General features: G+C 34.2%; 1 protein-coding gene across 3 annotated transcripts in view; it reads left to right on the plus strand.

The window, feature by feature from the left end:
- Window positions 1-23,261, plus strand: part of TBC1D23 (TBC1 domain family member 23) — a 54,629-nt gene that overhangs the window by 25,738 nt on the left and 5,630 nt on the right. For 2 of the 3 annotated variants that reach the window (XM_035015227.1, XM_035015230.1), the window contains exons 5-16: window positions 937-1,060; window positions 3,880-4,004; window positions 4,096-4,142; window positions 4,976-5,079; window positions 6,404-6,526; window positions 7,870-7,962; window positions 10,181-10,351; window positions 12,710-12,752; window positions 14,467-14,576; window positions 16,939-17,078; window positions 18,719-18,763; window positions 22,087-22,175. In XM_035015227.1, the coding sequence (XP_034871118.1) occupies window positions 937-1,060; window positions 3,880-4,004; window positions 4,096-4,142; window positions 4,976-5,079; window positions 6,404-6,526; window positions 7,870-7,962; window positions 10,181-10,351; window positions 12,710-12,752; window positions 14,467-14,576; window positions 16,939-17,078; window positions 18,719-18,763; window positions 22,087-22,175 (1,214 nt within the window). The remainder of the gene's footprint in view (window positions 1-936; window positions 1,061-3,879; window positions 4,005-4,095; window positions 4,143-4,975; window positions 5,080-6,403; window positions 6,527-7,869; window positions 7,963-10,180; window positions 10,352-12,709; window positions 12,753-14,466; window positions 14,577-16,938; window positions 17,079-18,718; window positions 18,764-22,086; window positions 22,176-23,261) is intronic. The other variant, XM_035015229.1, reaches the window with a different exon arrangement.

The raw sequence follows: 23,261 nt of genomic DNA on the forward strand, positions 1-23,261 counted from the left end.
CCATACCAAAATACCACTTGTCGAAATACCAAATTATATATAGTGAAGTGTAGTATGGCATGGTCATTTAATGCAGTTTCTGTGTAGAGGTCTTAACTGACTTCTGTGATCTTGGGTGAGCTACTTGCCCACAGCTAAGCCTCAGTTTTCTCATCTGTAAAATGAGGGAAAAAATAGTAACTATTTCATAGGGTTGCTTGTAAAGATAAAATTAGATAACCTTGTAGAGTGCCTGTTACAGTGTCTGGCACATGATATTTTCTCAATAAATACTTTTATTGAGATGGCCTGTACTTGGAGCTGTTTACGTTTTTATTGATTCATTAGATACAAGGGAAGAAGAAAAGAAATAGTACACTTGCTTCATAAAGTGTTTTGTACCTCTTGGAATTCATTCTGAGCACTAGTACCCAGGCCATTTCAACAGCTTCTAAGGCTCTGGTCCAGTATTTTGTTCACCTGTGGCCATTTCACACTTTTACCTTTGTTAAAGGACATTCCTACTTGAATATGTCAACTGTGGAGCTAACCAGAAGCCTTCCTAAGTTTCCTCTTATTTGGTAGGGAAGAAGAGGGCTGGACTTCTTTGGAACTCTGTAGATATCCTTTTGGGATCCAGAACTTATCAAAATAACCTAAATGGTCCTGCTGTTTTCAGTGGTCCCTGCAGTCCTTTTGTTTGAGTGCTACCTGGGTTTACCTGGAGAGAATCTCCCTAGAGTTGGCTGTAGACCTACTGTTTCTACAAACTTTCTGTCAAGTCGAGTATAATAGGTGTTCTGAACCGGATTGTATCAGATAGGCTTTGTTATGAATGCTGTGAAGTTCAGGTGTTTTGGGGGTGTGGGGGAAGAAGTGGGTATTGCAGGAGGACTGGTTACTAGTATGACCATTTCTGACCCATTAATGCAAAAACCTTGCCTTTCTTTCTTTTAGGGATTGTTCTCTGAAGGGAAGACCATTTCATCTTTTCCGATTACTCATCCAATATCACGAGCCTGAGCTTTGTTCTTTTCTTGATACAAAGAAAATTACTCCAGACTCCTATGCACTCAACTGGGTAATAAAGTGAAAGTAGGAACACTTAATGAAAAATAGCTTTCTATTAAACTATAGTTAGGTTTTTTCTTTTCCCAAGGAAGAGAAATAAATATACTAAATTATAGACCATTATTACTTAAACCAAAGGAGTAAAATTTTTGGCACTTCAAAAATTGGTTTTTTAGCTCTTGCCTATGTTCAGATTATTTAAAATGAAGTTTAGCCTTTGGTTGTTTTACATATATCTCACATATATTACCTGTATATGTGCTATATATAATATATTTGAGATAGCTGTATATAATATGTGCAAAAAATGCATGTAATGTATGTAAATATGTGATAAGGATCAGTTCACTTTAGAACTTTGTGTGATTCAATTGTTGATGGTGTGTATAAAAATTGATACCTAATCATAAGGAAAATGTCTTAAGATTGTCAAATGATCAGTTTAAAAGAATATAAAGTACATCTCAGCTCTGTTATTCTATATATTTTCAGTGGGAAGTTTTATTATTCTAGGTCAGTGGTTTTCAGACCTTTTGGTGTCAGGACCTCTTATACTCAGTATCTATTTAGGATCCATTATGTTGGTTAGAAATTAAAACTAAGAAATTTAAAATATTCATTTAGAAGTAGTGGTAAATCTATTACATGTTAACATAAATGGCCTATATTTCTAATGCAAAATAACTGTATTTTCCAAAAGAAAATTAGTGAGAATAGTGACGTTGTTCTATATTTTTGTGAATCTCAGTATTTGTCTAGATCACAGATAGGTAGATTCTCATATCTGCTGCTTTATTCAATCTGTGATGATACTACAGTTCATGTAGCGTTCAGAAAAGTATTGTTCATTTGTGAGAAAATGAGTATGAAAAAGGCAATTAAAGTTTATATATCATTATGAAAACAGTTCTGACTTCATGGACTCCCCTGTAAATACTCTTGGGGACTTCTAGGGCTCCTTAGACTACGCTTTGAGAACCTCTCTTCTAGATTAACTTGACAATTTTTCTAAACAGTGATTGGGTGCTGGAAGAATGTATATTCAGAAATTAAACATATTCCTTGATCATGTCTTAACCTAACTTTTCTTCAGAAAGGATTCCTTTCTGCCACTTATTAACTATGTGATTTAAGACACTTAGCCTCTGAGCCTCAATTTCTTTATCTGTAAAATGGCAATAATAATAATAATAGTACCTATCTTGGAGGGTGATGGGGTAAGTAAACAATCAAGAAATGGTACTTAGAGAATTCTAACTGGTTTCAACTCTGGCATATTAAATCTCAAACTGCAGCAGCCTACTCTTTAGTTCTAAGTCACAATCTTGTTGCTTTGAGTTAAAATAATAAAATACCTGTAAAATTATGGTTTCTCTGAGATACATGTTTTGCCATTCAATGTACTTATTTGTGTTGAAGTGAAAACTATTTCTCTTAAGCATTCTGATATCTAACAGAGGTCTCTCCTGTCACTTCTGCCATTTCTGTTGCCAGATCTCTGAATTAGTCCTCAGTGCTGGTAGCAGATTTTAACTAAGTACTAAAACAACTGTTCTGTCAGTGCCCCAGTTTGTTCTTGCTACTAGTATCATGTCTATGGAATGGAGTCCTTTTTTTTTTTTTTTTTTTTTTTTAAATCATGAGATGAAACAGTTAAAACCAGTTCCTAAACCTTGAGGAGCTGTAACTGTGAGCAATGCAGGGATAGCTGTAGTTTGGCTACGTGAGTTACTGATGATCATATATTGTGATTGTTTGTATGTACATATTTGGTATTTGTAATAGTAATCTTATTTGTAATAGTAATTTTTGAAACAACAAAAAACATTAGTAGCATTATATATTTTAAAAACTTTATGGTCAAGTGTAATGGCAGTTAGCTGGCTGTGGAATATCAGGTCATTTTTCTAGTGCAAACACCACCACTCACCATCTCTGTGAGCTTGGGAAGGTTATTTAATACCAGTCTATTTCCTCACCTATAAACTGGGAGAAAAATGTCAACTTTGAAGCCTGTTATGAGAATATTTAAAATAAGTGATAGCTAATAAAGGATATGTGACAGTAGTTTAGTACTGAAATATGCACTAATGTATATGTTCCCATTAGCCATTAAAAATGTTTTAAATTTAAATCTCTAGATGGAATTGTTTCTGTATCTAATGAAAATTGAATACTTTAAAAATATCACTGAGCTTATGCAATTTAAAACACAGGCTCTAGAGAAACTTAAACAACTCTTTTATTTGAAATAGAAAACCACAGAGCTCCTGAAACATTGAGGGATATAAATTTGTCTCTTCTATTTCAAATGATGGACAAGTAAGCTTTGGCAGCAATTCACCATTATATTGTCATTAAAACTTTTCTCTATGTTCTTAAGTTACCATGTTTGATCCTTGCAGTTACCTTATAAGTTAAGTACCATAAAAATTATGCTAGTTACCCTTATAGTTGTAGCTATATTAGTTATTATGCTATGGCAGGTAGGTCCTAGTTACTTTAGTTACTCTAGGTTAATTATCTCTCTCTTCCCAACAGTGGTAGAAGAAGGGTAGCAGTATTCCTCTTTTTTTTTTTTTTTAAGAAGTAGAAATGGAAGCTTTAGAGGTTAAGTAATGTGCCTTAAGTCACACAGATAATAAGTGGCTTCATTGTGCCTTGAATCCACATATTCTGCCTTTGCATTACATACAGTAAAATTAAGCTACACATTAAGTATCAGGTGCAGATAATTTGATGTAATGTTACTTACACATATGCTTTCATACTTTTAAAAGAACAGGTCATTTCCAGTGGTTTATGTCTCATTTCATTTCCTGATTACAGCTTGGAAGCCTTTTTGCATGTTACTGTTCCATTGAAGTCACTCAGGCAATGTGGGATGGATATCTACAACAAGCAGATCCATTTTTTATTTATTTCTTAATGTTAATAATCCTTGTTAATACAAAGTAAGTATCAAGTTGCTTAGATTTTTCTCCTTTCTATTCTCAGGGTGCTCTGTTAATATTTAACTCAAATCCATTTGTTTCTTTTTTACAGAGAAGTTATTTTAGCACAGGAGTCAGGCAGCAAAGAAGAAGTTATCCGTAAGTATCACTTAACGTAGAGAAAATATTTCAAGTCACTTTATTTTCTAAAACTCAGGTTCTTCATCTATAAATTTAAGAGATTAGTCTACGGAACTCTGAGGTTTCATTCAACTCATACACACTGCAGGTGCAAATCTTTTTTTTTTTTTTTTGCAAATCTTGGAGACTATTTTCTTTCCATTTTGCATCCTTGTTCATTTCTTCCATGTTTTTTCACTCTTTCAATTCCTTTTCATATACTGTTACTTTGGTTTCATTGTTCGTATCAAATGCCCTCCTCTCTCTCCCCTCTTTCCTTCTTCCTTTTTCCTTAATTTACCTTTGCATACTCAGATTTCATAATTATTTCCATTGTGGAAGTTTGGTTCTTTTGGGTTCTCCCCATTCTAGCACTCAGAGAGATTAAGTTACTTCTTCTCTATATTGCCTGCCACCTTGTACTGTTTGTATTGTGGTGTTTTATCTTGCTACATTACAATGATTTATTTTTACATTTCTCACCAAGACAGAGTTCCTTAGGTCAGGAACTCCAGGGCCCCTGGCACTTAACATGTGTTTGTTAAATAAATCACAGTACTGCCATCAAGGCTAATGAATTTGATTTGATTGCCTGAACCTATCTTACACTAACAGCAGAATTGCATTACCAGTTTCAGCTCTTTTGGGGAACTCTGCTTCTCCTCAAACAGTTTTAAAGGCATTGCTGTTAAGATTCCATTTATGTAGTTTTTATTATGTTGAAGATACTCCAGCTTTGATATGTAAATAATGTTCATGATTGTATTCATCACAATTTTAAAAATGTTCTCATATCTATAATCTTTTTTCAGAGTTCTTGGAAAATACTCCATCCAGTTTGAATCTAGAAGATATAGAAGATCTCTTCTCTCTGGCTCAGTATTACTGCAGTAAAACACCAGCTTCTTTCAGGAAGGTAGAAGACAAGAAATAACCAGCTTCAGTATTTCACATTTTGTACATTGTTTTATGGTTTACGTTGTGTCTACTTAAGTTAAAATACTCTAGGTTGTCACTCTTTTCTTTCTTTTTATGTGTTGCAGTTTTATGTGATTTTTCACTGTAAATACTCTCCCTACTAGAGGAACAGACAAATTTAAAAAGATAGTATACAGATATGCTAGGAACTATTTCATTTCTACTCTATTAGTTACTTCTGATCATGAGAAAATTGAGATATTTCTGAAGTTAGTGCTTTCTTGACTTTAAAAATTTCAAAAATCTGATGGAGGATGTATAATTATGCCTCCTTTATCTGGAGTTCAGCTTTGTGCAATTTTAGTGATGCAGAGCTGTCTCATGAACAAAAAAGGGTCCCTTAGCTGCACAGAGACTTAGAACCTTTCTCAAGTGCTTTCAAGTGAAAGGACACCAGATTAGAAACATGAGTGGTGTGAGTTCCTAGAAAGTAAAACTCCGAGAAGCAAAAGCTAATAGTGGAGGAGGCACAGAAGTACCATTTATAAAGTAAATGGGTTTGTCTGTGACCTCAGGTGCCCGTGAGAGCATTATAGTCTTTTTTTTTTAGGTGTTCTACCATAATGATTGCTCGTTGGTGGTCATGTCACTGAAACATCAAGATGAGGTTAAATTATGTTCAGTGTAATACGTTTCAGAAGGCAGACGAGAAACTTTTTAAAAACATTTCCCCTGAAACTAATTAATTAAAAAGATTCATTTCTAGGGACTAATTTCAGCTATTTTAATAATTGCCTTATGTAGACCACCTCAGTTCCTAACAATGTCAAACAAGTCAGATGATGGGGTTGTGGTTTAGGATGCTGGATGAAAAAGAAGTCTTTCAGTCTTTTAAGAGGAACAGCTTTTATTCTTCAGACATAGTAAATAATCTGCACTAGCAGTTGCTAATTAAATCAGGCTGTAGATCACTGTATTACATAATTTTTGCCTTTTGTTTTTATTTTAAAATATGAAAAGTTATAACCATTTTTAAAGTTTAATATTTAACTACAGGTGATATAGAAAATAGCTGTGTAGAATGTTTTATTTTTTCACAGTCTTACCTTGTGTGAACTGTGACAAGGACTTTGTATATAGCCTTTTTGTCGCCTTTGGCCTGCAATATTTGAGATGATATAATACTAAGTTTTAAAAGTCACATGACTCAAGAGTGTTATGTAATTATTTTACCTTTCATCATGGTTTATTAAGAATATTTTTTGGAAGAAAGATTAATTTTGTTTTTCTTTGTGATGTTTTAAAAATTTCTCTTCAAACAGGATAATCACCATCTATTTGGTAGTACTTTGTTGGGAATCAAGGATGATGATGCAGATCTGAGTCAGGCTCTTTGTCTGGCCATCTCGGTGTCAGAGATCCTTCAAGCAAATCAGCTTCAAGGGGTAAATAAAGAAAACCCACAGTTGTCAGAGGAATGCCCCTTTTAAATGCAAGGAACCAACATTTCCTCCCTGTTTGTGGATTCCCACAAAATTAATTTACTGCAACAATGTAGCTGTTGCTTTTTTGAATGATTAATGTGTTGCCAGCTTGTGTTTTATTTTAGTTGTCAATAATTATTCTTGACAACTATTTTTGTAAATTGCCAAATCTTATTTCATTTTTTAACAAAACAACTGAGTATTGTATAAAGTACTTAAAATGGTGAATTTAGCATTTAATAGTTAAATTCTGGGTAATTATACAGCTAATTGAATTAGGTGGTCTGATGCCATAGAGCATATAACAAAGGAGAATTGAGGATATACCATAATTTTCTGTCTACTGCTATCTTCATAAAAATCTAGTGAGCCAGTGTTTTCAGTATATGTTCTTTATTACTAGTAGTGGAAGAGTTAACATGGGTATGTGTATTTGGAAGGTGGGGTGTATTTCCAAGATGGAGGGAAGAAGTATGGGCATGGAAAGACAGGTGTTTTATAATATTTTTAAAACAAACATTTCACATCTTTTTCTTATTAGAACTAGTTTTTTGTTTTGTTTTTTTTTTTTAAAGATTTTATTTATTTATTTGAGAGAGAGAGAAAGTGAGCATGAGCTGGGGAGGGACAGAGGGAGAAGCAGACTCCCCGCTGAGCAAGGAGCCCGACGTGGGGCCCGATCCCAGGACCCGGAGATCATGACCTGAGCTGAAGGCAGACGCTTAACTGACTGAGCCACCCAGGTGCCCCTTATTAGAACTAGTATTAAAAAAACAAATGAAAAGCTGTAACCCAGTTTAAAGATCCTCATGTGAATTTCTTCAGCTCAGACTGGCATTGCAGAACTTCCTCTCATCCCAAGATGTTTAGTTCCTATGAATTGAATTGCTGGCAACTTGTGGACATTTGCAGAAATAGTAACTGTATCTAGATCTGTGTTTATAACTATGTAGTTTTTAAATATATATTTAACATGATACACATTAAAATTTTAAATTCCAACATAGTTTTATAGCTCAAACTGACATTCTCCTGCTACATATTTTAAGACTTTCTAGTCAAGAACAGTATATATAAAGTGTTTTAACTGTTGAAAATGAGTATAGTTATTTAAGATCTTGAGGTTATTTTCTTGCATCTCTTCTAATTGGTCCTCCTAATTCTGTAAGATCTGTTTTTTGTTGTTGTTGTTGTTTTTTTTTAATAAATCTGTTCCCTCTCCTTTGGCTAATTGTAACATTATATTGTGTGAAATGTGACCCTCATGGCAAATTCCAGTATCTCAGATGTTGTTTTCCTCTTAGGAAGGAGTCCGGTTCTTTGTGGTGGATTGCCGTCCTGCAGAACAGTATAATGCTGGGCATTTATCAACTGCTTTCCACTTAGATTCAGATCTGGTTAGTATAAATGCTAGTTAAAATTTTTTATAAAGTAAGAGAATAAAAAGGTTTTTTTTTTCTTTAGTTCATAAATAAATATACATGTACCAGATTGGTACATTTTCTTTCTGCTTAAGGAGGGGTCTCTGCCCTTATAACAAAAGTATTGTTTTCAGGTTTCCTTTTCACCAGGACACTCTTTAAGTATGATAAAGGATAGATGCAAACAGTTAACTGTGGCTTACTATTGCCTACCATTGTTATGTCAGTAAATTCTAAACTTCTTACTGTGAGTTGTCTGATGTAGCACTTAGCATAGTGCCTTGCATCTAGTAAGTACTCTATAAATATAAGCTCTTACTATAATTGAGTAATTGTTTTAAAACTTTTTACTATAAGCCTTTTTTAAATCATGAGTACTTATGCATGTAATAAACTAATATTTAATCAGAGTAGTATCTGGCATATCAGTGCTCACTTGTTAAAATTGCTATCTAAGGGTCACTTTAATTAAAAGAGTAGATGAAGTAAATAATTAAATATTGTCAAAAATACTTAGAGTGGGATAGACATCATTTAAACCATTCTGGGTTATAAGAGTCTCATGGATGGTGAAGACAGAAAGAGTGTAACCCTTTTTGCTGACTGTGTGATCTGCCCTTCTTCCCATCTCATCTGAAAAAGGTGACGCTGAGGCCTGAGAAGGTGATACTGAGGGGTTTAGGTGGTGTTGAGAGGAAACTTACGTAAAACTTACGTAAAACTCAGACAGTTTTGGGTGTTTTAAGTAAGGAAGGTGATGAAGCTTGTTTGCATCCTGAAAGTGAACCCTGAGCCTTTCTCATTCTTGACTTGTCTAGGGGGGGTTAGATGGTCCTTCTTTTATGCTTATTTAAAAATTTGCTCAAGTGATTCATGAATATTTGATTTTTTTCTTCAAAAACTCAAAAGAGTATCTCCAGAGTTATTACCAGCTTGTTTAATCTTCCAGACCTTTTAATGTATAGTTATGTATTTCTTGTTTACTTTTTTCACTAAATTTTTCACTTAACAGTTCACTCGCTTTTTCAGCAAACTGTTTCTTAGAGATCTTTCCTTTTAAGTACATTCTCTTTTTTAGTATCCCCACATTTTATCTATGTATTTATTTTTACTCTACGCCCAACATGGGGCTCAAATTCCCGACCCCACGATTAAGAGTTGCATGCTCTGACTGAGCCAGCCAGGCAATGACTGTATAGTGAACCATGGTACAGATACACCATAATTTATTGCCCAGTTGATGTACATTTGGGTTATTTTCACTTTTCTTGTAGTAAACAATGCTGCAGTTAGATCCTTATACAAGTTTTGTGAACTTGTGCAAATATTTCTGTAAAAGAGGCTTCTAAAAGTAGAACCATTGGTTTGAAGGATGTGAGTATGTAAAACATTACTAGAAATGCCTTATTATCCTTTAAAGAGACAGAACCAGCTTACACTTTGCTGTAGATAAGAGTGTTTCATACTGTTGCATTATATAGCACATTGCCAATTATTTTTTATTTTACAAGAATGATGGGTGAAAAACAGTGGTAATTATAAGTGATGTTGAGCATCTTTTTGTAAGTGTACTGTTTATTTGTATTTTGATTTACGAATTGCTTTTCTTTGTCCATTTTTCTGTTGGATTTTCACTATGCTTTTTATGTAGCCCTATTATAAGAGTTTTAACAGATTTTTGTAGTTATTGGCATATCTGTTTCCTTGAGGGAAAGAAATTAACATTTTTCATCCTTTTATCTCTAGTACCTGGAGTAGTGCTGATAAAAATGGCTTCTCCTATTTCTGTCTTCTAAAAAATATATTGTTTGCCATATAAGTGGAAACTAAAAAATATACCTTGTTTTAATGTATTGTTTTTACTTATGGACCCTTCTACTCAGTGTTAAACTTCTTGTCATGATACCTAATGACACCATAGCTTGTTTAAGAAACAACAAAACATTTTTTTCTTAGAATACTTTCTATGCATATTTAATCTTTCTGTGAATCTTCAACTTTTGTTCTAGTGTATTATGGGTACATTTATATACATTTCTTTTCTCTTATCCCAGCAATTTTGTTTATAAGAGCCTTTATTCCTTTGTTTTTATGGTAGCTATTTAAATTTTTTTTCCTGGAAGAGTATTTCAGATTTGGAAATGTATGTCCAATACCATTTTGCCACATTTTTAGTTTTTAAAAAATTGTCTAGATGCTCCAGAATCCATCTGAGTTTGCACAATCAGTAAAATCTTTGCTGGAAGCACAGAAGCAGTCCATCGAGTCCGGCTCCATTGCTGGTGGGGAGCACCTCTGTTTTATGGGCAGCGGTAGAGAGGAAGAAGACATGTATATGAACATGGTCCTGGCACACTTTTTACAGGTATGCTGACAAAGTTTTTCAGTTTTGCTTGGTGGTTATTGCTATCACCTTTAAGAAGTTATAGGTAATTTTGTACTGTTATCTACATTGTCAAATTTATACATAGTTTTTCTTTATAGGTTTTGTGTCTTCCTAAGAAAGGACTTCTCGAGATTTTTCTTACATGCTTACATGCTTATGTGATTTATTTTTTATATTTAGATCTTGAACTATCTGGAATTTATTTTTGTATAATAAATGGGGTAGGAATAAAAAAAAAAATTTTTTTTTCCAGATAGCTACCCAGTTGTGCTATCAATTTGAAATTCCACCTTTCTAATACACTGAATTCCTCAGTGCATCAGGATCTATTTCTGGATTATTATGTTGTATTGCTCTTTATGTCTGTATTTTTTGCAGGAATGACATATTTCATTTTAATCTCTTTACTTTGAAATAGAATATACATGTATATTCAATGCACTTAGCCACCTTTCCTTTTTGTGTTCGGATGTTGTCTTCAGCACAGCTAATTTGTATTAGTGATTTTATACAACCTGTTCCTCTATCTTCTCTACAAAGCTTCACTCAGTGATGGCTCTTTCTTTACAAAAACAGTTGTTTATTAGATTATTCTTTGATAGTTTATACATTAAAGTCTTCATTTTTTATGACCCTGAACTATGGAATCAGGAAGACCATGGGCATGGTGTTGGACTAGCCACTCAAGTTGGATCCTTTTCTGTTCATGCTGTATTTTACTGGGAATTTGATTTGAGAAAATAAGTCTAAGGGAAAGAATCCTTGAAAGACAAAATCAGAGAAGGAACCAAGGTATTTGGGGAAAGGGGATTTTAAGATAATTTTATACCTTATTAAAGGAGAAATCTTTAGAAATTTACAGAAAAACAAAAATAGCAACTGAGACTCATTTTACTTATAAATTTAATTGGCCTATTTTAAAAATTCTCTGGTATAAACTATATATTGTAAGGCCTGTCACATGGCAAGAATTTGAAATACTGTGAACTTTCTTTTTATAACTCAAGTTCTTGATGTGGTTATAGAAATTTTTTCCCTAACTTTTATCATGGAAAATTTCAAACAAATTCAAAAGTAGGTGGAATTGAACCCTATAAACTCTTTATAATGACATAACCACATTATCATTATTACACTTTATTATAAAAAATCTAACTATTGTTAAGGTTTCCCTGGTTTTCCCAGGACCCAAAACAAGATGTTGCACTTGGTTGACATCTTTGAAGTCTCTTTTAATTTATAATTTCCCTTTCCTAATTTTTTTCCTTGCTGATTCGTTAGAAAAACTGGTTACTTTTTATAGAGAGTTTCCCACATTCTAATTTTGCTGATTGCATTCACATTGTGTTGTTTATCAGGTTCTGTCCCTGGTATTTCCTCTAAGTTGGTAGTTAGATCTAGAGACTTGGTGGGGGACAGGAAGTCCTGGGTGGTGTGAGCTTTCATCAGGAGGTACATACCCAGATACCTCTCTCTCTCTCTCTCTTTTTTTTTTTTATTTGACAGAGAGACAGCAAGAGAGGGAACACAAGCAGGGGGAGTGGGAGAGGGAGAAGCAGGCTTCCCACTGAGCAGGGAGCCTGATGCAGGCTCGATCCCAGGACCCTGGGATCACGACCCGAGCCAAAAGTGGATGCTTAACAACTAAGCCCCTCTCTCTTTTTTAAGATTTTATTTATTTGAGAGAGAGAGAGCACAAGCAGGGAGAGGAGCAGAGGGAGAGCAAGAAGCAGACTCCCCGCTGAGCAGGGAGCCTGATGTGGGGCTCTATCCCAGGACCCTGGGATCATGACCTGAGCTGAAGGCAGACGCTTAACTGACTGAGCCACCCAGGTGCCCCGATATCTCTCTTCTTTATGTCTCATTCTTTCTTTGCCATTGTTTATTAGATCCATTAATTTTTGTAGTAGTTTGTAAAATGGTAACATGCTGTTATTTCTTACTCATAATTAGCTCTAATATTTGTTTTTATATTTTTTATGAAGGACACAACATATTTTGAAAGCTTTTAAAAACTACTCTAATTATATCCAAAAATATAATTTTACTGGTTTGGGTTTGACTCTTTATTATATTATTGGAACTATAATATAAATAAAATCATAATATTGTTAGTAGCTATGAAGTTGTCCCCTTCTTTCCACCCAAACACAGACCTTACAATGTATAAGGTAAATTTATGTATATCTTTTTGTCAGCTTCCAAAATGTCAAAGAAAAGAAAAAGTCCAGAAATCTAATGTATAGCTTTATATTACATTTGTTAATGTTTATAGAACTATGAGAGGTTTTAATTAAATTGCATTTTGGAATAACTTAAGTTCTGGTTTTTTTACAGAAAAACAAAGAATATGTGAGCATTGCCAGTGGAGGATTTATGGGTAAGGTTTTAATTTATTAATCGCTTTGTCTCCACTTTTCAGAGGAAATTATATCACCAGACCTGATTTGGAGTGACCAAATTAGTTAATGGATAAACTCTCTCTTCAGTCATTCTATATTTTCAGAAAAGACAAGGCAAGCAGGACATATAGATAACAGACAAACACAATAGACAATTGAAATGAGCAAATATTTAATGGAAGATTATTTCAATAGGTATGTTTAATGAGCTTGTATTTGTAAAAAAGTAGCATCTAGTCTACATGATTTGTCTTTATGGAGAAGGTAGAATAGATAGGACTGGGAACAAGGGTAGAAGGAATACTTTTCATACTCTTTCCTTTTTGTTATATTTTTATTTAATTTTTGAGCTCCTTGAAAGTATTAGCTGCTAAAAAAATATGGAATGGAATAAAACAAACTGATGTTTTCAAATCTTCAGACTAATATCTGGTAATCCAGGATAGTAAAATAATTGCCAAATCTCTGTAGGCAGAGATTTGAGAATTTATGAAGGATTAGGTCAGCGTAAAAAGATTAAAAAGAGACTGTCTTTTTTACAAATGTTGTTATTTAAGAGTACAAACTTGTGACTAGTAGAAAAATAAGTCCTGGAGTACTGTAAGTATGGTGAACATAGACAACAATATTGTATTATGATAAACTTGCGAAGAGACTAAATCTTAATTATTGCCACCATAAAAAAGGAATGGTAATTATGTGATGCAATAGAGGTGCTAACTATTGCCGAAATGGAAATCATATTACAGTATATAAAGCAAACATGTTGTATACCTTAAATTTATACAGTGTTATAGGTCAAGTATATTTCAATTAAGAAATAAAGAGCCTTTAATAGTAAAATTAATATTTGTTGAGTAGTAGAATCATAAGTTTGAATCATGAGAGTCTCATAAGGATTAAGTTCTGACCTAATACAATCTTGTGTTATAACTTAGAATTTTTGATAGATTAGGATCTATTTCCTCTTGGTCTTTGATATTAGCAAGGATTATGTTAATCTCCTACATATCATGGCCTGATAACTAACAACCTTTGGGGCTCATACCCAGAGTGGTCTGCAAAAGGGGTTACTTTAATAAGTAGTGTTAAGCAAGTATTGGCCTTATGCCCAGTGTGATTTATTAGGAATTTTGACAGCATGATACAGAATTGGTTATTAAGCTTATTATCAAAAGTATCTGAAAAGCAGTCTTTATGGTATAGTCTAGGTTTTAGAAGCTTTTTTCTAATTATGGATTATTTCTTTTTCAAAAATAATCTCTCCATAGCAGTTAATACCTTCTTTACTATGGGAAAGATTAATTAGATGTCTGTGGTAAAACAAAAGCCACCATAGGTTTTCTTTTAATCCCTTATGTCATAAAAGTGTTGCTGAGATTATTTCTTAATACTTAAAGATACCCTTCCAAAGAGGAAAACATCAAGTCTGTATATAGTTATTGTCATCCTTAAGGTCAGTAATGAAAAATTGTAGTTGTACAGAGGGCTTTAGAAGAAGAAGAAGAAGGCTTTCTGTAGCTTAGAGTCCTTCATTCCTTTACAGAGGTACAGAAAAAAATACCTGTAATTATATTTTTGGATCCTCTTTCATTCAGCTATGACATGTTTATTACAGTCTCTGGTAATGAATCTTTCTAAAGGGGGTTGATAATGTGAGCTATTGTTTTTTTTCTTCTTGTTTATCTTAAGCACTGCAGCAGCACCTGGCGGACATAAATGTGGATGGACCAGAAAATGGATATGGCCATTGGATTGCTAGTACCTCAGGCTCAAGGAGCAGTATCAATTCTTCTGTTGATGTAAGTGTATGTGTAGAATATGTCGCCAGATTTGGATAAATGCCCAGGAAAGGTAACTAACTGTTAAACTCTCACCATAACAGAAATGGAGTCAAAATATTTCAAACACATAGAGTGACAAGTCATATTATTGCAAGTTTAATGTAATGATGGAACAGGCCTGCACATCTAAACTAGCCAGGAGTTCTGGAGGTCCACCTGCTGAATCAGATTTCTCCCTGTCCAGCTGCAGTTTGGTATCATCTAGTGACAATTTTCTGCTTCAGCTTAAATATCAATGGAGATAATACTGAGTCCTATGACTAGCTGGGACTCCCAAGTGATCTGGTTCTAGGAATCTCCCAATTAGTATGAGCCAAATGAATACTGAGCCTTATGGTCACATCTCCTGCAGACCATATCTGTACCCTCCCCCACCACAAATTTACATGATTATAACTTCAGTCCACCCATATATATATTTGAGAGAGGTGGCAGAGGGAGAGGGAGAAACAAGCTCCCCACTGAGCAGGGAGCCCAATAACGATGTCACAGGGCTCATCCCAGGACCCTGGGATCATGACCTGAGCTGAAGGCAGACACTTAACGGACTGTGCCACCCAGGAGCCCCACCACTAGAATCTTACATTATACTATATGTTAATTAGCTGTAATTAAAACAAAAACTTTAAAAATAAATAAAATGCCTATTTAAAAGCATTTGTTTTTTTAAAATTTAATTTTCCATCTAATAATACCTAAATCCTAGGGCACTTTCTAATTTCCTTCTCAAGTTCTAAAGAGTAATTAATGGGCAAAAGATGGGCACACTTTTAAACTTCTGACACCTCTTGCTAACTTGCCCTTTAGGGAGTATGGAGCAATTCCGTGAAACAGTTTAAGAATTACACTCACACCTATTACATTAGGTACATAAAAATAATTTTTCTTGAGAAATTGAAGGCCTAAGTGAAAATATTTAAACAGCAAAAATTTATAAGGAATAAATGTTTAAAAATTTAGCCACATGAATGATATTCTGATTATACTTTTGATTATTTTTATGGAGTAATTGAAGTTAAGAAAAGGTCAGTAACTTTATTTCTTATTGAATAAAGAAGGTAGTTTCAGACTTTATGCATTTTTTTAAATTTTATTTTATTACATTACGTTAGTCACCATTCATTACATCATTAGTTTTTGATGTCAGACTTTATGCATTTATAAATGCAACATATAGCCTCATTTTTCATTTCTTATTCCCATCCCTAAAATGGTTTTACCTAGTGTATCGGTCTGTTAGGCCTGTCATAACAAAATACAACCAGGTAGTTGGCTTAAACAACAGAAGTTAATTTTCTTTGTTTTATAATGTATTATTTGTTTCAGAGGTACAGGTGTGTGATTCAACAGTCTTACACAATTCACAGCACTCACCATAGCACATACCCTCCCCAATGTCAATCACCCAGCCACCCCATCCCTCCCACCCCCCACCACTCCAGCAACCCTCAGTTTGTTTCCTGAGATTAAGAATTCCTCACATCAGTGAGATCATATGATACATGTCTTTCTCTGATTGACTTATTTCGCTCAGCATAATACCCTCCAGTTCCATCCACGTTGTTGCAAATGGCAAGATTTCATTCTTTTAGATGGCTGCGTAATATTCCATTGTATATATATACCACATCTTCTTTATCCATTCATCTCTCGATGGACATCTTGGCTCTTTCCATAGTTTGGCTGTTGTGGACACTGCTGCTATAAACATCGAGGTGCACGAACCCTTTCGGATCACTACATTTGTATCTTTGGGGTAAATAGCCAGTAGTGCAATTGCTGGGTAATAGGGTAGCTCTATTTTCAACTTTTTGAGGAACCTCCATACTGTTTTCCAAAGTGGCTGAGAAAGGGGAACCCTCCTACACTGTTGTTGGGAATGCAAGCTGGTGCAGCCACTCTGGAAAACAGAAGTTAATTTTCTTATAGTTCTGGAGGCTGCAGGTCTGGGATCAAAGGGTTTGCAGGTTTGATTACTCCTCAGGCGTCTCACTGGGTTGCATATGACTGCCTTCTTGTCTCTCTGGACGCACGTGGCCTTTTTTCTGTGTATGTGCATCCCTGATGTCTCCCCCTCTTCCTGTAAGGACACTAGTCATATTGAATTAAGGCCCATCTGTATGACTTCATTTAACTTTAATTTACTCTTTAAAGGCTCTATCTCTGCATACAGTCATTTTCTGAGGTGTACTAGAAGAATGAACTTTTAACATATGACCACAGTTCAGTCCATAACATCTAGACAATCTTTAGCAGTAGTGTCTCTGCTGATCATTAGGAGAACAGTTAATTTATCAGTAAGTTCTTTTTTTTTTTTCAGGGTGAATCTTCTAATGGCTCAAATGATAGAGGAATGAAATCACTAGTAAATAAAATGACTGTTGCTTTGAAGACGAAATCCGTTAATGTCAGGGAAAAAGTTATCAGTTTTATTGAGAATACATCAACTCCTGTGGACCGGTGAGTTGCTTATATGGTATGAGTTTATGATTAGTAACTAAAGAAACATGTCTTACAGTAAAAGCTAGTTGAATTGAATGTGTTCTAGAAGAATCATAAAGTACATTTTTTAATTAGATAATTTCAGTTTTCATTATAATTGCAGAGATGTCCTTTATTGCTATAATATTTGACTGTAATGATTTCTTTCTTCTTCTGCTCATAATAAATAATGGTACTGCCCCTCTATGTGGTTCACTAAAAAAATATTAAGATGCTATTCTATATATTACATTTCATATAGTAGCTGTTGCCCACATGTCAGATGGATGGGAACTATCTACAAAATGCAGTAATCTCAAAGCAGGAACCTCCTCTTCTCCTCTGGGAATTTGTAACCTAGAAAATTTGGTCATGCTAAATAAAGCAAAAACCCATTTTCTTTCTTTTTTTTTTTTTTTTAATTATTTTTTAAAGTACTCTCTACACCCAACATGGGGCTCAAACTCAACAGCCCCAATGTCAAGAGTCAGATGCTCCACCAACTGAGCCAGCCATGCACCCCAGAAACCCATTTTCTCAAGTTTGAGAGTTTAGAAAATCTTCATAGAATTGTGTTCACAGAATATAAGTGACCCCTGTTTTCTCACAAATTACAAAAGAAGGGTTTAGCTAACAAATGATGTTTATGAATGTGAGTTTTAATGTTTCTTACTGGAACTGTAGAGTCCACAGTGGTTTTTCCTCCACATAGTAGTCTGGTTGATCTTTCTTGTTCCTGCAGTTCAAAACTAACCTAGTAATTCCAACACAGAATTTGTTGCTAAGCAAGCCTGATCTTGAAAGTGCATTATTTCATTTCACTCTCATGTCTTCCTTGCAGTATCCTAGGAAAGTTGAAACATTTGACTTTAAGAATTGAATGTCAGAAATCTATTGTTACTTTTTAATTATAGCATATATGCATACAAAAGTACATGTTTTTCCTTGCTTAGTAAATAGCAAAGAAGAGAGTAGGTTATTTTCACAAATCCAAAAAAACTGTGCCTGTCTAAAATGGCCCACTGATAAATAATATTAAAGTGTTTTATCAAGCCTCAGGGTCTTTTTTGCTCATTAAAATTGTTCTCCAGGGGCGCCTGGGTGGCTCAGTCGGTTAAGCGTCTGCCTTCAGCTCAGGTCATGATCTCAGAGTCCTGGGATCGAGCCCCGCATTGGGCTCCCTGCTCGGCGGAAAGCCTGCTTCTCCCTCTCCCACTCCCCCTGCTTGTGTTCCCTCTCTTGCTGTGTCTCTCTCTGTCAAATAAATAAATAAAATCTTTAAAAAAAAAAATTGTTCTCCAAAGCCTGTAACTTTTTTACTTTAAAGTTAGTGCATTCTGAACTAGAGTACTATTGCTAAAATTTGTAGCATGAGCATTTAAAATTATATTTTAAAATGAACTAGTGATAACTCTTACTTGAAAAGACTGTTGTCTTTGTTAAAAAAAATCCGTTGAAACTAGCTTTTCTTCATTTTTCTTTGTACTTGGGATGATCAAAACATTTTCTTTATAATATATGCTCAGGGTTAGAAAAAGTGATTATACTATATTTTTGTTTTAAAGCCGTTGTGTTTTTAATAATCATTTTGTTCTGTCCTCTGCCTCAATTTGCTATAGAATGTCTTTCAATCTTCCTTGGCCAGACAGAGCCTGTACAGAGCGGTAAGCCAATGAGTAGAGCAACTTTCTGGGACCATCCTTTTCCTTTTTAGCATGCCTCATGCTCTCTATAAGCCTCACACTGTCTTAGCTAAAATTTCATGCAGCTGTTTCAAGTGCTAAACTTTTCTTATTCTGCTTTTAGGAGTGTGTGATATTGATTGAGCTGTATTTGGTTTTTGTTTGATCATTTTAATTTTTTTCCTTGCATGCTGCTTTATATATGTCATACCTCAGATAAAAATCAAGTACATTCAAACCCAAGAACTTCATAAAACCTGCAGTTTTTATTCTGAAAGAGAGGATGGTGAAACAAAGGAAATACTTAGTCTCAGAGTTGGCAGGGTGGTAGCTTTGGAGATCATTTGCTTCTATCTTCTGCCCTAACACTAGAGAATATTACTGAGAGAAGGCATAGGTCGTGGTTCAAAATTGCTAATTCAGGTATGTTATGTAATTTTATAATCTTTTTAAAAAGATTTTTCTTAATTAGATGTATTTAGGTTGGTGAAAAAACATACATAAATCAGTTCCAAAGAACCACAGTTCTTTGGTTTTTCCATGAAAGAAATTAGGTCATCGGGGACATGTTAATGCCTAATCCATCTCTTCTCTGTCCCAGTAAGATGGGGTACTTGTCGTTAGATTGTGCAAGTCTAAGTTTAAAAATTTACTGGATCTTCAATTAGGATGCACAGAAGAACTTTACTAACTTAATACTTTTATATGGCTTTACAGTTTTTATACCCACAGAATTTTTCTGCAGTTTAAATTACGATATCAATTACAGCAATATCTATGGACATTTTAAAAGAAATTCTAGTTGTCTTTTAAGATTAACTAATTTATTTATTTATTTTAGAGCGTGCGAGTGAGGGGAAGGGGCAGAGGGAGAGAGAATTCTCAAGCTGACCCTCAGCTGAGCACAGGGCCCGACCCAGGGCTCGATCCCAGGACCCTGAGACTATGACCTGAGCCGAAATCAAGAGTCAGCGGCCCAACTGCCTGAGCCAACCCCGGCGCCCCTCAAGTTGTATTTTAAATATGTTAAGCTTTGGAATAATGGGGTTGACTTTTTTTTTGGTCATTTCGATATTTTCAGTGACTAGAAGTAGCATTTTTAAAAGCAGTAGTTTACTCCTAACTTACTGGTAAGAGTTTTTATTTACTGTGACTATTCCTGCACAATGCCAATTATAGAGCCTCTATCACAATTTTATCTGAGACTATTTTAAAGGCAGTTGCTTCTTTTAAAATTATAATCTATTTGTGAGTCATCTTTCTACCTTCTCTTTTTAGAGAACCATCGAAGTAGTCTAATTTTAACTCCCAATTTTCTCCCAAATTCTTAAGGTTTTAAAAATTTAAATGATCTTCTTTGGTCTACAGGCAAATATTTTGAAAACAGAATTTAGTGAAAAGTTAGGGAGAACCGGGTTTCCTTCTGAGCACAGTAAATAAAGCCTGGTCAAACTATGTTACAGATGTTTTTGTTATTCAGCTAAAAACGTATAAGTATACTGCTTTTTTTTTTTAAAGAGTCCAGCCATTGAATTTCATTAATTTTTAGCCAGTCTGTTAAGAACTATTTCAGGGGGCGCCTCGGTGGCTCAGATGGTTAAGCATCTGCCTTCGGCTCAGGTCATGATCCCAGGGTCCTGGATCGAGCCCCGCATTGGGCTCCTGGCTCAGCGAGGAGCCTGCTTCTCCCTCTCCCTCTGCCTCTCTCCCTGCTCATGCTTTCTCTCTCTCTCTCTCTGTATCTCTGTGTCTCAAATGAATAAATAAAATCTTTAAAAAAAAAAAAACAAACTATTTCAGCAATGTTTATAAACAAGATTATTAAAATTTTTTTTTCTTAATTGTAAGTAGGCTCCATGCCCAAGGTGGGGCTTAAACTCACAACCCTGAGATCCAGTCACATCTACTGATTGAGCCAGCCAGATCCACCCCCCCCTTTTTTTTTTTTATTTTCGCTTTGTTTATACTTGCCTTCTGGTTCAAGCATCTACTGTAAACATCTTTGTTTCTATGTTATGTCTGTTTAATTATGCTTTACTATAAATCAGGAGAGAACCAATAATCATCTCATACAGTTTTATAATCTAGATGGCACTAAAGTATTTTTAGACAAAGCTGTATTATCTTTGTCTTTTATAAGAAAACTCCATCTGAGTTTTATAGTTGTTTGAATTATTTATTTCATTTGCTCTAATGAATAATATCTTATTGAAGATATGTATTAAGAAATTATTTAAAATACAGATTTGATCTCTATATTCTGGAAAAACTGAATTCTAAGATTAAGACATGTAACTTGAATTTTTCTCCATATTGGATTATCTCTTGATATATGACCCAAAAAAGGCCAGTTTTTCTTCATTGTAGATAATCTTGATGGAACATTTATCTTACAAATAATACAGTGCTTTTTCCCTAGAAACATGTATTTTGTTGAAATATTTTAATTTTTCTTCTTGGTTTGTTTGAGTTTACCTAAAAAGTACTAAGGTATAAATTTTTACGTTAAAAAGAGAGAGGTCATACTTCCTGCAGAACTAATCAAGTTTGAGTTTACATGTTGTTTATGCTTCTGCCACTTGAAAAAGAAAGGCAGATTAAATTTTCATGGTTTATTTACATTTATGTAAAAGAAGTAGCATGTTTCTATTAAAACAAAAGTAACAGTAATAAAAAAAATGGGAGGATTATAATGTGAGCATTGGGTAATGTACAGAATTGTTGAGTCACAATGTTGTACAACTGAAACTGATAAAAAAAAAAAAGGGAGGAAGAACCTTAAGGTATTTGCTCCCATATGAGAAAGCCTTAACACTTCTCCTAGAATTTGAATATTTGGTTCCATAACCTATTTTATCTAACAGATGTGCATAGCACTTGCTATATGCCAGGCATTCTAAGAGCTTTACAAAATATTAACTGATATAATTCTCACAGTAACCTTGAAGGGTAAATATTGTTACTATAGTTGTTTTAGAGATATGAAAACAGAATCACAGAGAGGTTAAATGACTTCCCTAAGGCTACACAGATCTAAGCACTGGTTTTAATATAAATATTAAAAATTTTGTTTAGTTTTTACAGATTGAAAGCATTCAGCCTATCAAGACATAATGCCACTTTTGCTAACATAATTTCCTTATCTTGTTACAGTTTCCCTAACATAACTATCCTAAACTGGGTGTTATGTGGGGGCTAGGGGCAAAGAATATGTACATTTTGTTTAAATATTTATATGATACTTGGTGAAAATCTTTGGTAACTTCTTAAGTGATGATTTCCCCTCTAAAATTCTTTGAATATAGGCATGTGAGCAGCAGTGACAGAGTGGGCAAGCCTTACCGTGGTGTAAAGCCTGTTTTCAGCATTGGGGATGAAGAAGAATATGACACAGGTATAGTAATAACATTTACCTGTAGATGCTTTCCTGATCTAATCAGCAGTGATTAGAGAGAGCATTCTGGGATTAGCCAACAACGACTTAAAAAAAAAAAAAAAAGATTCTGTAGATTGGAGAGTCTGTAGTTTTTCTACTAAGAGTTTGGTTTTAGACATCCTAAGTTATGCCTATTAGAATTCAAGCAGAAATGCTGAGTGGCAGTTGATTTGTAGGAGTCTTTAGCCAAAGAGAGAAGGTCTAATAAACTGATGATCTGGGAATTATCAGTGTTGAAATAGTATTTAGGTCCATGGGATTTGATTTAAATCCCCTTGATCCATCCACCTAGAAGATTGAGAGTTGTGAGACTAAAGTCAGGGAATTCCAAAATTGAGACATCTGGAAAGAGCCTTTTTGAATTGGAGGCAATATCCTAAAGGGCCACAAGATGGGGATATTGTGCCAGGGAAATTTGTCATTCTCTGTGGTTGTCTTTGTATTTTTTAAAAATAATTCATTACTTTGGTTCATATTGTGGCTGCCAAGATTACTTTGGTTAAGTAATCATGATTAATATTAATATGTGTTATTGGGTTAGAAAAAATAAAACAGTAAATAAATATACAAAATGAGAGGGAAAAAACTCCCAAATTTCACCTTGCTTTTTCTATTTAGTAATACATGTTGCATATTTTCCATCTCAGCCCATATTCCACCATCATTCTCTTTCTATCATATAAGCATACCATAATTTATTTAATCATTTTTCTCACAGTTCACACTGATAGTTTTCCAGTTTTTTTTGTCTCAAATGATAATATTTTTATACATGTATTTATGAATTTTTGTAAGTATGTATAGAGGGTATATTCTTAGTAGTAAGATTGTTAGATTATAGGGAACCACATTTGACAGTTTAATAAATATTACAAAATCACCTTCCCAAAAACAATGTAACATTGAGGTAAATGAAATTTTCTGTGTGCTATTTCTAATTGGGTTTTTTTTGTCCTTGCCCCTCCCTCTCTTTTTGTTGCTATCTTCCTGTTATTTATTAGTCTCTAGCTCTCCCTGAATATTTCAACTTCTTTCATTAATAGT

Source organism: Mirounga leonina, unplaced genomic scaffold, assembly GCF_011800145.1.
Source record: "Mirounga leonina isolate KUSES-001 unplaced genomic scaffold, KU_Mleo_1.0 Mir_169, whole genome shotgun sequence".
In the NCBI taxonomy this organism is placed as follows: domain Eukaryota; kingdom Metazoa; phylum Chordata; class Mammalia; order Carnivora; family Phocidae; genus Mirounga; species Mirounga leonina.